A 16,546-nucleotide genomic window follows, 5' to 3' on the forward strand; every position below is an offset into this window, starting at 1 on the left:
CTAAGGTTAACTCAGCCCCTTCCCCCTCCAACTAGGATGAACATAACATAAGAACATAAGAATGACCATACTGGGTCAGACCAAAGGTCCATCCAGGCCAGTATCCTGTCTACTGACAGTGGCCAATGCCAGGTACCCCAGAGGGAGTGAACCTAACAGATAACGATCAAGTGATCTCTCTCCTGCCATCCTCTGACAATCAGAGGCTAGGGACACTATTCCTTACCCATCCTGGCTAATAGCCATTAATGAACCTAACCTCCATGAATTTATCCAGTTCTCTTTTAAACCCTGTTATAGTCCTAGCCTTCACAACCTCCTCAGGCAAGGAGTTCTACAGGATGACTGTGCTGTGTGAAGAAGAACTTCCTTTTATTTGTTTTAAACCTGCTGCCCATTAGTTTCATTTGGTGGCCCCTTTGCTAAGGTCAATGCCTAGTTGTGTAATGTTCTGCCTTTGGGTAAAGTTAATTACAGTGCTGAGGGGGCACTACTTAATATACACATGCCTCATTGGACTTATTGAAAGTGCATTAGCAGAAACTGATGCAGGGAGTTAACTGTAGTGCTGCACTAGGCCACAAGGGACATTCCGGGGTGAAGACCCCCATTACAAGGAGCTTCAGTAAACACTTCCATTTTAAAATAATTGCAAAAGCTCGTGTATTCTATACTACTCTATTTTCTGTATTGTGCTTGCCACCAATGCAGACTCTCATAACCCCCTCCCCAGAGATGTGGCTTAAGCTTTCTCTCTGGTGCTTACTACTTAGAGTGGCTTCTCCCCTCTCCTCAAAAGGGTTGGGTCCTGGGTTCTTTTTTTGTGATGGCTGGTGTCTCCACCGAGAGTGACTCCTCACTGTGCCTGGGACACACTGGGTGCTTCCCTTGGGAAAAAGAATAATGCTATCATTGCTCGCCAGGCATATGAAATCCAGTTCACAGCAAACAATGAAGTACATCAACACAAACTATGGCCAAGGAATGACATTCCCCAAACAATATAACAATGGGGGATATTACTGGGAACAGGAAAATAGGATCTGGAGAAGGAAAGGGTTAGATTAACTAATAAATACTAACCATAAATAAACCAAGTTCCTCACCTCCCAACACTCATAACTTTCATAATCCCTCCCTCCCCCCCACCTTCCCAGTCAAATGATATGGTGATGGGTGTGGAGAGGCGTGCTGCAGCTCTATGAATGTTGGCCAGCTTAAACCAAAAGGATGCCTTTACTGTGTCTTCATCCCTAGGTGGGACAGGGTGCTTTCCTGGCTCCCTGGTCTGGGGTTCTTCAGAGGTGTAGGCTGGCTCTCCAGAGCCAGCTCCAGGTCAGATCTCTGCCATTATAGCTGCTGGTCTCTGCAGGGTTGGAACGTTCTGTTCCATGGACTAGGTCTCACTGCACCTCAAAGACTCCTTCTGAGTGGAAGGGGAGTTAATCAGAGACTCCCTGAGCTGTTCTGCTTCTCTGTCTTTTGGCTCCCAAACTCAGTGCTCAAAAATGAAACTTGTATCTTTGCATTTGCGTCAGGCTGTCCCCTTATCATGGAGGGGCTGAGCAGACCTGGCTTATCATTGGCCCAGCTAAAGGCTGGTTCAATCATGCTCTTCAGAAGTCTCCTATTGGCCTCAGCAGGGGTGTCTAGTCTATTCTGTCCGTATACCTGACTCCAGCCATGCTGGGAAATGGTGTCAAAGGGCTTTGGTAGCCATTTTTGTTGTAGTCCATAGAATAGGGCTTGCTAGAGGCTCAGCTCAGAGTTCCAGGAACTGGCAAACACTAAATGTGGGTTACATTGCTGAGTTACCTCTCGCCATCATTCACGTTAGGCAGGTGGTAACTAATATAAACTGGTATTCTGAAACCCACAGCAGTGCATCTCTGCCACTTTCCACCTACATGTCTGTAGGTTGCTTCAGAGCAGGCAGAATGAGCTAGCTCTGCAGTGGTCATTAGCTCTAGAGGCCTGATCCGTGGCCCACAGAGTGGCCAAATTGGTTTTTCATTCTTGTCTTAGGTTTCTTCTCCAAGTTCTATCCTCACTCCATTTGAATGAATGACAACACCTTTCCTAGTCTTGGTCCCAAGGAGAAAAAGGAAAAGATTTGGCCCAAGCTATCAAAATCTATTGATACTGAACCATTACCTTTAGAAAATCTGAATCTTTTTTTAATGCATACTATGCCCAGAAACTGGGCCAGTTGGCATCCTGTTTTTCTATTTCTTTTTTGGCTTTCAGTACTTGTAAAATATATCATCTGGCACTCTTATACTATAGAGAGAAGGGAAGTGAGGTAATATCTTTCATTGGACCAACTTCTGTTGGTGGAAGGTGCAAGATTTTGAGTTTCATGGAACTCTTCCTCATGTCTGGAGAAGGTAACTAGAATGTCACTTGTACCTGAGAAAGAGCTCTCTGAAGGTCAAAAGTGTGCCACTTCCCCCGACAGAAATTGGTCTAATAAAAGATATTACCTCACTGACTTGTTTCTCTCGTCTCTTGGGACCAGCAAGGCTACAACACTACAAACGACCCTTATATCCTTCATTTAAATTGAAATGCAAATGGTTTCCTCCTATGAATTAGTCCCTTGATCTAGTTTTGTTGTCATTATAGACCATCTCTTCAGCTCAAATCTAAAAATTAGAACCAGAGAAGAATGATCTGATAGTCTTGTTTTGTACAATAGAACAGGTTCTTGCTGTCTGTCAATCCCAAGAGAAAATACTGACAGAATTAATTGAATGAGGCAAATTTATTTTCATCAAATTGTCCTGATTTAAGCTGGGTTTGTGGGTAACAGCTTTGCAATTGAAACGTTAAACTAAAAAGAAAACTTTATTATAATACCAGTACAGTCCACAGAATTTCAAGTATGTTTGTCATGAATCTGTTCAGTTTATTTGTCATATTGTTTCATCACATTGACAGTTCCCACATTGATCCTGTCTCTTTGGTGTTTGTTTGGACTTTGCTTTTAGTCTCCAGAAAATACTTATAAAATACACAATATGTCTGAAGTGTGGCAATGACCTAGAGGCAAAACCCAGAGAATTCTAATTAAAATGCACAAAACTGCTGAATACAGAAAAAAAATATGCTGTGTTTTTGGGAGAAAAAATGATAAAATGTTTGCACAGCTAAAAGTCAAAACCTCTTATAAAATGTTAGTTGGCAGTGTAGCATGCCATGTGGGTATGATTTTTCACAGTATTGAAAAAAAAAATCAGCCTCTCTGTTCCAATATAAGCAAGATGTGGAACAAAAACCAAATTATCATGCATAGTGAACTTCCCCATGAGTACTATGATTGATTAAAAGGTGTGGTGTAGAATATAGATAACATTCTTTTTAACTGTCCTCTATGATTATATTGCAGTTGTATTAAAAAATGACCTGCATTTTGCCAAAGAAGCAACTTTTTTCTTTCTTGTAGCTAGTGAAATGACACAGAGAAAATGAAAAGACGGCATATTAAGCTGAGAGAAACCATTATCTATGGTACATTAAGGATTAATCGACCAGAAATGCAGGATATTACACTGGACACTGCTGATGCCAGGTGTTATTTTGTTTGCAGAAAAAAATCTATATTTCATAAAAACATAAATAACAGATGAGGCCAAAAGCTATGACATGCTCTGAAGAAGAATAAAATAGGTTTATTGTAGTCAAGAGAATTGATGTTAAAATTGACAACTCTTAGCATGTTCTTCTCCATGGCTTTAAAAAAAATGGAGCTATATCTGAACCATTCATTTCAGAAGATTTTGCTTTAAGCATGTTCATTGTAGCCAGAAAAATACATCAGGACTGGTGTTTACAATTAAAACCCAGCATTTTCAAAAGTATGGTGTTTGCTTTTTGCAGAAAGGAAACTGCATTTTGATTTTAAATTTGAATATTTGTGCCTCCAAACTATGCGATCATGGGCACAGACCATGAAGTTAGAAGCACAAGTGCACTGATTTGCTCCTGTAATTCATTTACAGACACAAAGATACATTTGCCGTAAGCTTAAAAAGGGGTGGGAGGGAGGAGGGGAAGCTGGGCCTTAGACCTTTGGGAAATATACCTCAAAATGTTTGCTTTCTATTGGAATGCAGAATTACTACTCTAAGTTGCATACTACTGATGACATAGCCTCAAAAGTCTCATTTTTTTTTAAATGGTATCCAAAAGATTTTCTATTCAGCAGAAGATTACCTAAACCTCTTCAGTCTGAAAGTCATGTTGGATATTTCAGTATAACAAGATTTCTCATAGGATTTTTGCTAACTTTAGCATGGAACATTACTCTCTTATGTTTCCAAAATGTATGGGACATCAAGTACATTCTGATAAACAGGGTCGACTCATTAGGGGAAATAAGCAAATGATTCACTCTGCTGAGGGACAGACCCTATGTTTGCGAGAAATCTCTTCAGATAAATTGTGTTGTGCCACACAATATTTCAGTAACTTTGCGTCTGTGCAGAAAAATATAGACAAAAAGAGATGAGAACCCCATTTTTAGGGCTATCTTTTTAGTCCTCAGAAAAGATAAAAGTTCAAGTTTTGAATAAAGGTTTGGGTCAGTTTTTATAGTTAATTAATCTATTAATCATACCAAATTCAGGGTCATATCCCCAGCTAGTGTAAAACAGCGTAGCCTCAACTCTTTACATATACACACATACCCTCATACCACATTCCTCTCCAAACCAAAATATCCAATAAATGTTAACTTTGTAATTTATTTAGTTTTTTTTAAAGTGTCTGTCCTGAGCTGTGGGTGCTCAGCTTTCAACCAGAATAGAAACCTTATGGATAAAAGGGAGGTTTTAAATTAGAGCTTGCAATAGACAAGAACACATACACAATCTTGAATGCCCTAATGCTTTTCTTTCTCTCTCCCCCCCCAGTGCCCATTTCAATAAATGGTTCGTTAACTACTAAATTGTGCATAGGATTTTGATATTCTTTTCCCAGGAAATGAACACTTAAGACCCAAATGTCTGTACCTCCAGAGCTCTTGATGTAATGCCACACTTAGCAATACTTTATACTATGTCTTCCTACTGTCCTTATTATCTGTTGTGAAACACTTTAAAGTAAAAGATCAAAGGGAAAGGGGAAAAAACCCCAATCTGAGCCCAGTTACACCCTCGAGGTCTCTCTTTAGGCTTCAGTGTAGCATATCTAAGCAAGAGATATGATTATAGAAATGGTCGGCTTCATTTTAATGAACACACGTGTTTTTATTTGAGGACATGACAGCACTGAATAAATGCAGTACAGTGATACCATGTCTCTCAACATCTTCAGTTTATTTTTCATTTACAATCTGGTGGTGACATTTCAATATTTTAACTCTTGTACATATTCTATGCCTGATCTTATCTTACAGGAAATAAATGATGTGGATGTGCAGGAGCTAGTGAGAAGATCAATTGGAAGGTTAACAATTATTCGACAGACATTTCCAGTCCCACAGAACAGCAGTCAACGCTGTTTCCGTGGCAACCACAGAATATCTTCATCACTGTGTGATCCTAAGGACCCCTTCTCCCAGAACATGGAGGTATCTTCATACTAATACTTCCTTGCCTGTGTGCTAGCTTTACAGACAGCTACTGGGAAAATTTGAATTTAGTGTCATTCTTTACTCTGTTTATTTGTAATATTCTTCTGTGTGGCATATCCTAATGGTTCATGCATGAAACAATGAAATGGCTTAGCTGTTTGGTGTGCCATCTTGGTGACTAGAGCTACATATCTAGCCTGAGCTACGTATCTCGCCTAAACCGCAGCAAGGCATGGAAATCAGAGAGAAGCAGCTCAGCATCCAGAAGAAGGGGTATTGAATTGCTGAGTTCTGTAGTTTACCAGTTCTCCATCAAGAATTGCCTCTGCAGAGCCACACAATAAGAATCTCGTACCATGTTTCTCAAGCCACAGAACTGGTAAAACTAGTAAAACCATCCTGGAGAGCTTCTGCCTAAAGATTTGGAACCAAGCATTTTAAAATTTGAGTGTCTCAAGCTAAATACCTAAATCTGTACTTACGTACCTATGTGGCCTTATTGTCAGATTCTGAATACAGATTTTACTGACTTCATGGAGATATCACATTTATGCCAATACATTCCACCATCCACCCACTGCAAGCATATTCCATATATGGACTGTGAAAGAGAAGAGATAACATGTATTTTTAAATCCACTTCTATGCTCCTGATCGGTCATGAATAATATTGGTTGAAAATGTTTAAATTAAGATTGATCTTTTTTCAGTAAACAGACTTTTTTGACAAAACATTTTAATTTTCTCCAAAAATTTCTTTTAATATTTTGGGGTTTTTTTTCATTTGCAGCTCTTACATTTTGTTTGTTTTTCCTCAGCTCCAATATTAAAATGTCACAATAAACAAATGGTGGGATTTTTTCAAAATGTAAAAATATTCAGGAATTTTAAAAAATCACTTATAAAATATTACTTTAAAAAATGAAATAAAAAATCGGTCAGCGGAAAATTAAAAAAGAAATAAATCAAAATTGAGAGAGAAAATATTCTGAAAATATTGGATAAAATTGTTTTTGAGTGTTTGACCAGTTCTAATTATGATTTTGGTGGAATTGAACCCAATCAGAATGAGTAAATTCATAGAGGTAAATGGCAAAAGAGGATGTAATGCAATATGGGTTTACCAAAAGTGGGTCATGCCAGACCAACCTGATTTCCTTCTTTGAGAAATTAACTGATTTTTTTAGATAAGGGAAGTGTAGTAGGTCAAAAACATTTGGACTTCAATAAAGCATTTGACATGTACCATGTGAGAAATTATTAGTTAAATTAGGGAAGATGGGGACCATTACAAGCATTGTAAGGTGGATAAGGAATTAGCTAAAGGAAAGAAGGCAGCAGGTTGTGCTGAAAGGTATATTACCAGAGTAGGGAGAAGTTACTAGCAGTGTTCCTTAAGGAGTGGCCTTGGGATCAGTATTACCAAATTTTTTTATTAATAACCTTGGGGCAAAAGTAGGAGTGTGCTAATAAAATCTGCTGATTAATCTTCCCACCTGAGGGAAGTTGGGAGACACTGTCAATACAGAGGAGGATTAGAATACTATACAGGAAGATCTGGATGACATTGATGACTGGAGTGACAGAAATGGGATGAAATTTAATAGCACAGTGCACAGTGGTACAGTTAGTGTCTAATAAAAAGAATTTCTGCTACACTTCAGGGCTCATCAGTTGGAGGCGACAGAGAAGGAGAGAGACCTTGGTGTATGGTTTGATCATAGGATATTTATGAGCCACCAGTATGAGCAAATACAATCCTAGGATGTATCAAGCAAGGCATTTCCAATAGAGATGGAGAAGTATTAACTCCATTTTACAAGGCATTAGTAAGACCTCATTTGGAATAGTGTGTACATTTCTGGTCACCATGTACAAGGAAAACTATTTTAAACTGGAACAGGTGCAGAGAAGAGCTATGAGGATGATCCTGGCTATGGAAGGCATATCTTGTGAGAGGAGATTGGAAGAACTGGGCTTGTTTAGTCTCACTAAAAGAAGGCTGAGAGGGAATATGATTGATCTTGCTAAATCAGGGGGAGATAAATACCAGGGAGGGTGAAGAGCTATTTATGTTGAAGGACAATGTTGGTGCGAGAACTAATGGCTATCAGCTGGCCATGAACAAATTCAGTCTGGAAATTAGAAGAAGGTTTCTAACCATCAAAGAGATGAGGTTCTGGAACAGCTTTCCAATAGGAGTTGTGGGGGCAAGCAAGTTAATTCGTTTTAATAGAGAGCTGAACAAATTTGAGTGCACTTGTATGATGGGTTTGCTTGTGATGGTAGGGGGCAAGGCTCAAAAGCCCTAAGGGGGTCACTTCTGGTTTCTAAAGCTCATGCTTCAGGGTTGCAGCTGGCCATGAGAAGGAATCAGGAAGGGATTATTCCCACTCCGCCCTGAATGTATTCTGGGATTTTTCCCCTTCCTCTGAAGCATCAAGATGGCCACTTCTGGAGATGGGACACTGGGTGGGTTGGATGGGGGCTCTGAGATGGCACCGAGCATCCTCTCCGTCAGGTGCTTGACTGGCTGAATCTTGCACACATTCTCAGGGTCTAACTGATCAGCAAACGTGAGGTTGGGAAAATTCCTTCCTTCCTTCCTGACCGTGTGGGGGGAGGGAAGGAAATGGGGAGAGGTTGCCTTCCTCTGCAGCCAGGATTATCTGAGTATATCTCATTTAACCATTTCCCTGCCATTGTTCCTATTCTCTGCCTGTGGCATGTAATAGTCTACTATTGTGTGGGTCTCATTCCTTTGAAGGGTTTAGCATGCTGGTGCTGGGTGATGTCGGTGCTCTGTGATATACAGGTCAGACTAGATAATCAAGTGGTCCCTTCTTGCCTTAATCTTTATGACTATACTACTGGAGGGCCCAGTTTTGCAACTGACTTCAAGCTGACAGATCCTTGTGCCCCGAAGGAGTTGCAGGGGTCTGGCCACACAGTCACTCACACGGTTGAGTTCACATATGTGTTTAGAAGCTCAGGGCCTTTGTGTGCTATTAAGCCTAGTTCGTCTCAGTTCTGTCAAAGTTATGGCTATGCAGAGTGCAGGACCAGGTTTAAAAAAGGTGTCTTGCTTGCAGTCCCCCTCCCCCCGCGACCCGGTACATACAGGGAATAAGAACATAAGAATGGCTATATGTTCAGTGACCAGACCAGCTAGGAGCAGCTGCTGGCCTGCTCTGTGACTAAGCGCATTACTAGGCAACCAAGGAGCCCACATACGCTGCCTTGGAAGTCACAGTGGCCACAACCCCTGAGTGGCTGCTGGTTTAGCAGTCCTGTTTATAAGCCTGGCCTCCACAGCAGGTCAGTGGCTCTTCATCACCTACCACTCCCAGAGCTGCACTTGCCCTTGTTCCAGTCCCTGCTCCCCTCTGGCTTCAGACTTCTAGATTCGACCCCCAGCTCCGCCTCTGGCTTATGACTCTAGTCGACTCTCCGGTTCTGACATTCAACTTCTGTCTCTGTGGTACTGATTCTTGGCACTGCCTTTGGCTTATAACACTGGTTTACCCCCTCCTCCAAAGCTGTGGCATTTGGCTTCTGGTACTGACCCTTAGCTCATTTCCTGGACTATGCCTACCCTAGTCCCAGCTCTAACTAGTAGGCCTAACTCTCTCTTTTACCACCAGAACTGACCACTCACAGCCTGGTCGTCAACACTGTTGTTCATTCCAATTATACATCTATGCTGTCTTCTGATAGTGGTCGATGCCAGATGCTTCAGAGGGAATTAACAGAACAGGGCAGTTTATGAGCGATCCATCTTCTGATGTCCAGTCCAAGCTTCTGGCAGTCAGAGGATTAGGGACACCCAGAGCATAGGGTTGCATCCCTGACTGTCTTGGCTAACAGCCATTGATGGACCTATTCCCCATGAACATATCTAAATCTTGTTTGAAGTCAGTTATGCTTTTGGCCTTCACAATATCCCCTGCCAATGAGTTCTGAAGGAAGACTGTGCATTGTTTGAAATACTTTCTTAAGTTTGTTTTAAATCGGCTGTCTGTTTATTTCACTGAGTGACCTCTGGTTCTTGTGTTTATATGCAGGAGCAAACAGGGGTTCTGGAACTATTTTTATAGTGAGGGTACTGAGAGCCATTGGACCAAAGTGTAAACCTTGTATATAATGGAAACCACTTCAAGCCGTAGCACCCCCCACACTCCTACTTCCAGCACCTATAGGAGTAAATAACATTTCCTTATTCCTGATTTTATAGACTTCTATCATATCCCCCCTTAAACATCTCTTTTCTAAACTGAACAGCCCCAGGCTTTTTATCTGCCCCCATATGGAAGCTGTTCCATATTCCTAATCATTTTTAGGATTGCCCTTCTCTACTTTCAATTCTAATATATCTTCTTGGGATGGGGCGATCAGAACTGCATGCAGGATTCAAGGTGTGGGCACATTATGGATTTATGTAGTGCCCATTAGGATATTTTCTGTCTTATTATCTATCCCTTTCCTAATGGTTCCTAACATTGTTAGCTTTTTTGATTGCTCCTGCACATTGAACAGATGTTTTCAGAGAACTATCCACGGTGACTCCATACCCCATCATAATGTATGTATTTTAGGGATTATGTTTTCCAATGTGCATTACTTTGAATTTATCAGTATTGAATTTCATTTGCCATTTTGTTACCCAGTCACCCAGTTTTGTGAGATCCCTTTGTAACTCTTCCCAGTCTGCTTTGGACTTAACTATCTTCTGTAATTTTGTATCATCTGCAAATTTTGCCACCTCATTGTTTACCTTTTTTCCAGATCATTTATGGAATACGTTGAACAGCACTATTCTCAGTACAGACCCCTGGGAGACACCACTATTTACCTCTCTCCACTGTGAAAACAAACCATTTATTCCTACCCTTTGTTTCCTGTCTTTTAACCAGTTACCATGAGAGAACCTTCCCTCTTATCCCATGACTGCTTACTTTGCTTAAGAGCCTTTGGTGAGGGACCTTGTCAAAAGCTTTCTGAAAGTCACCGTACACTATATCCTCTGGATTACCCTTGTCCACGTGTTTGGTGACCCCCTCCAAGAATTCTAAGAGATTGGTGAGGCATGACTTCCCTTTACAAAAGCCGTGTTGACTCTTATTTTGTTCATTTCTTCATTTATGTGTCTGATAATTCTGTTCTTTACTGTAGTTTCAACCAACTTGCCTGGTACCGAAGTTAGACTTACTGGCCTGTTATTGCCAGGATCACCTCTGGAGCCTTTTTTAAAAATTGGCTTTACATTAGCTATGTGCAAGTTCTCTGGTATAGAAGCTGTTTTAAGTGATAGGTTACATACCATAGTTAGTAGTTCTGCAATTTCATATTTGAGTTCCTTCACAACTCTTGGGTGAATCTGGTCCTGAAGACCTATCGCTGTTTAATTTATCAATTACTTCCAAAAACTTCTCTACTGACACCTCACTCTGAGACAAGAGTTCCTCAGATTTGTCACCTAAAAGTGGCTCAGGTGTGGGATTCTCCCTCACATCCTCTGCAGTGAAGACTGATGCAAAGAATTCATTTGGCTTCTCCACAACGGACCTATCTTCCTTGAGTGTGCCTTTAGTACCTCAATCGTCCAGTGGCTCCACTGATTGTTTGGCAGGCTTTCTGCTTCTGATGTACTTAACAAAATTGCTGTTCGTTTTCATGTCTTTTGCTAGTTGGTCTTCAAATTCTTTTTTGCCTGCCCGATTATACTACTCTTTTACTCTGTTGTTTAGTCATTGAGGCCCTTCCCCCGTTTTTGGGTTTGTTTGGGTTTTTTTTTTTGTTTATTTGTTTCCTTACTGTTTTTTTTATTATTGTTGTTTTTATTTGGGGTATACGTATAGTTTGAGCCTCTATTATGGTGTTTTTAAAAAGTTTCCATTCAGCTTGCATATATTTGTGGGAAGGTAAGGTTCCCGAGGCAGTCCCAGAGGCCTGGATTTGAGACCTATGGCTCCAGACGCTACTTTTCTGAGGAGGTGTGAGAGGTGTAAAATCGAAAGCGAAGCAGCCAATAAGCAATTTATTTGTTAAAAGAAATACCTGTAGTCATAGCTCCCTCTGCGTGATACTTTTAGAAGTTAAGCAGGGTTGGGTAGTGCTAATATGTGGATAGAAGATCTCTGGAAACAACTTAGGTTCAACAGGTTCAACAATGTTAACTCGATTGCACAGATCCACTTCAGCAGGATGGTTTTAGGAGGTACTGTTGATGTCTTTCGGGTGAAATGTGAAACTGAGGTCATGATCACAGCACATCTTTCAAGAATAGGAGTGACAAGATGGGTGCGGTAATGTATTTTATAAGACCAACTTCTGCTGGTTGGGACAAGCTTTTAAGCTTATACAGAGGGCTTGTCTCTTTCACTCATAGAAGTGGTCCATACCTCACCCATCTTGTCCCTCTAACATCCTGGAACCAACATAACTCCAACAGCACTGCAGACAAGAATAGAAGTATTAACTAGAGCTGTAAGGAAAAAAGTAATTCCATTTTGTAGAGGATTTTGATATTTCAAAATGTTGTTTCTGATATTTTCCCGGGGTGAATGTGCATTGTGTGTGTGAGTGTGTGTGTGTGTATATATATATATATATATATACACACACACACATACATATACATTAAGACAATTTTGGATAAAATTATGACAGTATTACAAATTATACGGAGAATCAGATATGTGAAGATGGTATACCAAGTGACTTCCCATGTTGCACAGGCTAAAGACAACTACAGGGCTTGTCCACTGCCCTTTTGTAGTGCCCTACAATAGTACAAAGTAATGTTTATAGGAACACAGAATCCTTTATACGTCTAAAACACTCTAACCTTTTTCTATGCCATCAAAGTATGACTAGTCAGAAATGTGCTCTGGGAATGGAAGAGATGGAATTATTTATTTTCTCTAAAGCACTCCCATATCAAATATTTCCAATTTACAAGGAGGGAGGGAAGATTATTGTAACTGCTAGCACTGCACGTTTACCCTGGAATATGAAAAACAAAGCTGGGTTCTTTGTGCCCTTTACATCACCATCAACAATATATAAAGATTCTGGAATCAGAACTTAGCTGACAGTTTTATTGGTGGTACATGAGGAGGCAAAATAAAATCAGCTTGGCTCATCTATAGCTGTATTTTCTGTGCTAGGCTGCTGGCAGTAATAAAAACATGTTTTCAATATGCAAAACATGCAGCTGTGACTTAAAGAAAAACATGGGGGCAGATAAATCGAGTGGGAATATTTTGTTATATTTGGTTTATTTTCCTCATTAGAGCTAGTTTTAGTCAAGTGACAGCAGTGAGATCATATGGTAGGTAGATTCAGTTGCTATTGTGTATATCATATAGGTTCCAAGATTTATTTTATTTTTCATCTGGGACCTTGTTTTCATTACATCTGGGACCTTGTTTTTTTAGGGATAACTAAGGCTTGTAGGTTTAGAAGAAGACATGGAGGGTGAAGGAGACCAGGGTAGATGCAAGACAGTGTGTGTCAGAAAGGGATCCCAGGTGCAAGGGGCTATATGAAACAAAGTAGAGAGGCAAGAATGGAAAAAAGAAACAAAAGTAGTGGTTAGACATTTTTGGATGCAGCAAGGGGGACATGCATGGCGTGAAAAGAACCAAGAGCAAAGAGGTGGTTGTGCACATGGCATCTTGAATTGGACCTGGAAGCCCTGGAGAAGGGATTTAAGGTGTGGCTGGATGTGATCAGATTTTCAGTGGTTGATTTTCACAGTTTATTTCTTACCCATTTTCTTTTGCTTTTCCTTAAAGAAGCTGTTTGGGTTTTTTTTTTCTGGAATATTAGGTCCAATTTTATTTAAAAACTTTTTTTGAATTTGTACTGTATCGCAGATGCCTAGAGGGGAAAAAAAGGTAAAATATTTGTAAAAAGGAATATGAGAATTAAGCCCATGTGCAGAGCTATTAAAAATATTTCTTCAACAAATGTTGTGTTAACACAGAAAGAAAAGGATGACTCTGGCTGAAAATGGGAAATGGAATACGAAATTATTTACATTTACAAGGGAGGGCATTAAAAACAAAATTGTCCCTATTCCACATACTGGATGAGTGTAATGTTTGTGGTAATGATTTCTTGGTTGCTTTGCATGATTAAAAAATCAACATGTCATCAGAGTTAAATAAGGTTATTCTGCACGTAATTATGGTTGAAATGTGCAGGTCAATGATAATTATGATAAAAGTAGCCGCAGGAAATTATTATTTTTATTGCTATTGCATAAGCACCTGTGGGCCCAAACCAAAACTTCACAGACACGTAGTAAGGGACAGTCGCTGCTTGGTAGAGCACGCATTCTGAAAGGGGTGGAAGAGAAAAAATGTTGGTATCTATGGTTGATGGAAGAGGGAATTTAGGTACAGCTGGATTAAGCAGCGTACCCCAACATCACGCAAGAAGTCTATGGTAGAGCAGGACATTTCACCCAGTTTTCCTGAGTCCCAATTCCAGTGCAGTGTCTTAACCAGAAGAACATACCTAAAATATAACCATGGTTACATAATTTTTTGAGTCCAGTCTCTGCTGTGTGAAATATGCATTGTACCAAACTGTCATTTAAATGGGATTGGAATCAGGTCTTTAGGGTGTTAGGTAATTGTATGAAATTAGATATTATTGTGCTCCTCTAGTTCAGTTGAATAGTTTGCAATTGTCCTCAGAATTATGCTATCTGAACAGAACAAGACTGCTTGTATTAACTTTCTTTCTTTCTCCTGGAATTTTATGTGGTTACCAGACATCTTCATTTTGCATTCTTGGCAGGCAGGAGATCATCTAATTAAGTGCTGCTGCTTAATTCCAATGGCTGTCCACCTCTGCAAAAGACTACTAAGTTTGAGGAGATTTGGAATAAGCAGAATATCAACAACTAAGATACACAGTGCATGAAACATCTTGTTACAGTTATGTTGCAGAGCCATAAATGTACAGAACAATCTTTAAATTGCCTCCCTGTCATGCATACCAGGACTATGATTCATGCAACACACTTCCAAGAGGGGATAGGATTTTGCAGAAACAGAAATTAAGTCTAGTGCATTTAATATTGTATTATCAGAGACCAATGGTGCCATAAATGCTGAGCTAAAATATTGGTAAAGGACTAAAAAATTGCCAATGCCTGCTGAACCCTGTACACTTGTGTCCTATTAACACTTGATGTAAACACAGCTAAATTGCTCCTAAATTAATACGTGTATTCCGCTGTGTGAACAGTGACAAAAGATTTCCTAGTCCCATGATATTAAGTTACAGAAATTACATTAAAAAATGTCATCTTGTTGGGAAATTACGACTTGGGATTTGTAGCTTTTATGTACTAATTTGGTCTTATTGGTGACCTTATTGTCTTTCCTCCCTAGAGGTTTTTTTCAGCCCAGGCATCTATATTATTATAGCAGGAGATAATTTATTTCCCATTCTTCGATTTCCCCGAGCTGCAAGTTAATGTGGGGCAAACTTCTTTGAGGAAATAAGACTTTAGTTGAAATACATCAACCCTTGAAGTTCTGGGTAGTGCAATAGTAGGTGATCTAAGTTATTGAAAGAGTATACTGTTATCTAGTCTGGGCTGGATGCTCAGCTGGTGTAAACTAGCACAGCCTTGGAGTGACACTGATTTACAACACAGGAGGATTTAGTCATCCGTGTCTCTAATCTTGTCATTCACAGGTGTGATGTCTAACCTCTGAGTTAAAAAGGAAACAAGCAACCTTATTCATGTTAGACCTCTGAATTCTAAAACAGAAACGTTCAGAACCAGCAGAGTTGTAGGGGAAGTTGGTTTAATGGTGAAAAGAAACCTTCCAAAACATGGAATGATTGAGGAAAAGAAAAAACATGGGAGAGTCAGAAGTTCTCTGAGTAGCTATTAATGTTGCGTTTGTAGTGGTAATGAAGAATCATGGAAGGTTTATGGAAAAAGGCAGACTAGAACTTGCTGTGGAAATTTGGGAGGCAAAGAAAGCAGCAAGTGCTTGGAACTCCTGGTAAAGGAGAGAGGCAGAGGAAGCCTTCCTTGGATTCCTGGGAGAGGTGAGAGTAAGTAGCAAAAGGCTTGTGTAGAAATCTATGGGGATCAGCCTATGGAAGAGTCAGAGCCAGTATAAGTCACTGCAAGTTGGAGCCTGCACAATGCATATGCTGCCTTTATACAATTTATTCGTAGGATGGGCAAAAAGTCATATTTGGAGTGTCATAATTTTCAGATGCTATTTGGACCCTTGAATATCTGAATCAGCCTCTTCAGGAACTCCTTCCTTCCTAACTGGCCCTTCCTTTTAACTGGCTACAAGACTTCCCTAGCTTTACGATGTTTTCTGCCACAAAATAAAGGAGTCCCCAGCAGCCTGAACCTCCACCTCATTATCCATCTCATTTTTAGGTCTCCCTCTTCTGCTAAGATCTTTAGGGACAGCTGAGTACTGTAAATCTTCATTTTTTTATCTTTGGGGCCACCACCTCTTACGAATGCAAGCAGTGCTGAGAAATTGATCTTAGCAGCATTGAAACAAAAACCAATCCTGCATCAAATAGCTAATAGTCACTGTCTAATTAGTTTTCAGATACCAGGAACACTTCAGAACCAGACATGCCAAATCCACGGAACCTCCCTCCCCGAAATTGGGCTTGTTTTTGACTTAATTGCTTGTGAGTTGCTTGTTGGCTAGTTTTTGGCTTGTTGCTTGTTTGGCTGGTAGCTTGTTGCTTCTTTTTTTGATCAGCTCCTGGCAAGAAAAGGCAAGGGGGGAGAGAGAGTCTGGGGTGCACAGTGGGCCCACCACAGTCCCAGACTGCACACCGGGAGATCTAGTCACATAGTGTTGGGGTTCTTAGGGATTGGCTTGTTTTGGGCTTGTTTTTAAATGGGATTAGCTTGATTTTTGGCTTATTGTGAAAGTTGGGGTGCTTATTTATCACATG

General features: G+C 40.2%; 1 protein-coding gene across 1 annotated transcript in view; it reads left to right on the top strand.

The window, feature by feature from the left end:
* GRID2 (glutamate ionotropic receptor delta type subunit 2) overlaps positions 1–16,546 on the top strand; it is a 1,023,752-nt gene that overhangs the window by 662,926 nt on the left and 344,280 nt on the right. Inside the window, exon 6 of the mRNA XM_073340701.2 lies at positions 5,399–5,572. Coding sequence (XP_073196802.1) covers positions 5,399–5,572 — 174 coding nt within the window. The remainder of the gene's footprint in view (positions 1–5,398; positions 5,573–16,546) is intronic.

This window comes from Lepidochelys kempii, chromosome 4 (genome assembly GCF_965140285.1).
Source record: "Lepidochelys kempii isolate rLepKem1 chromosome 4, rLepKem1.hap1, whole genome shotgun sequence".
Lineage (NCBI taxonomy): Eukaryota > Metazoa > Chordata > Testudines > Cheloniidae > Lepidochelys > Lepidochelys kempii.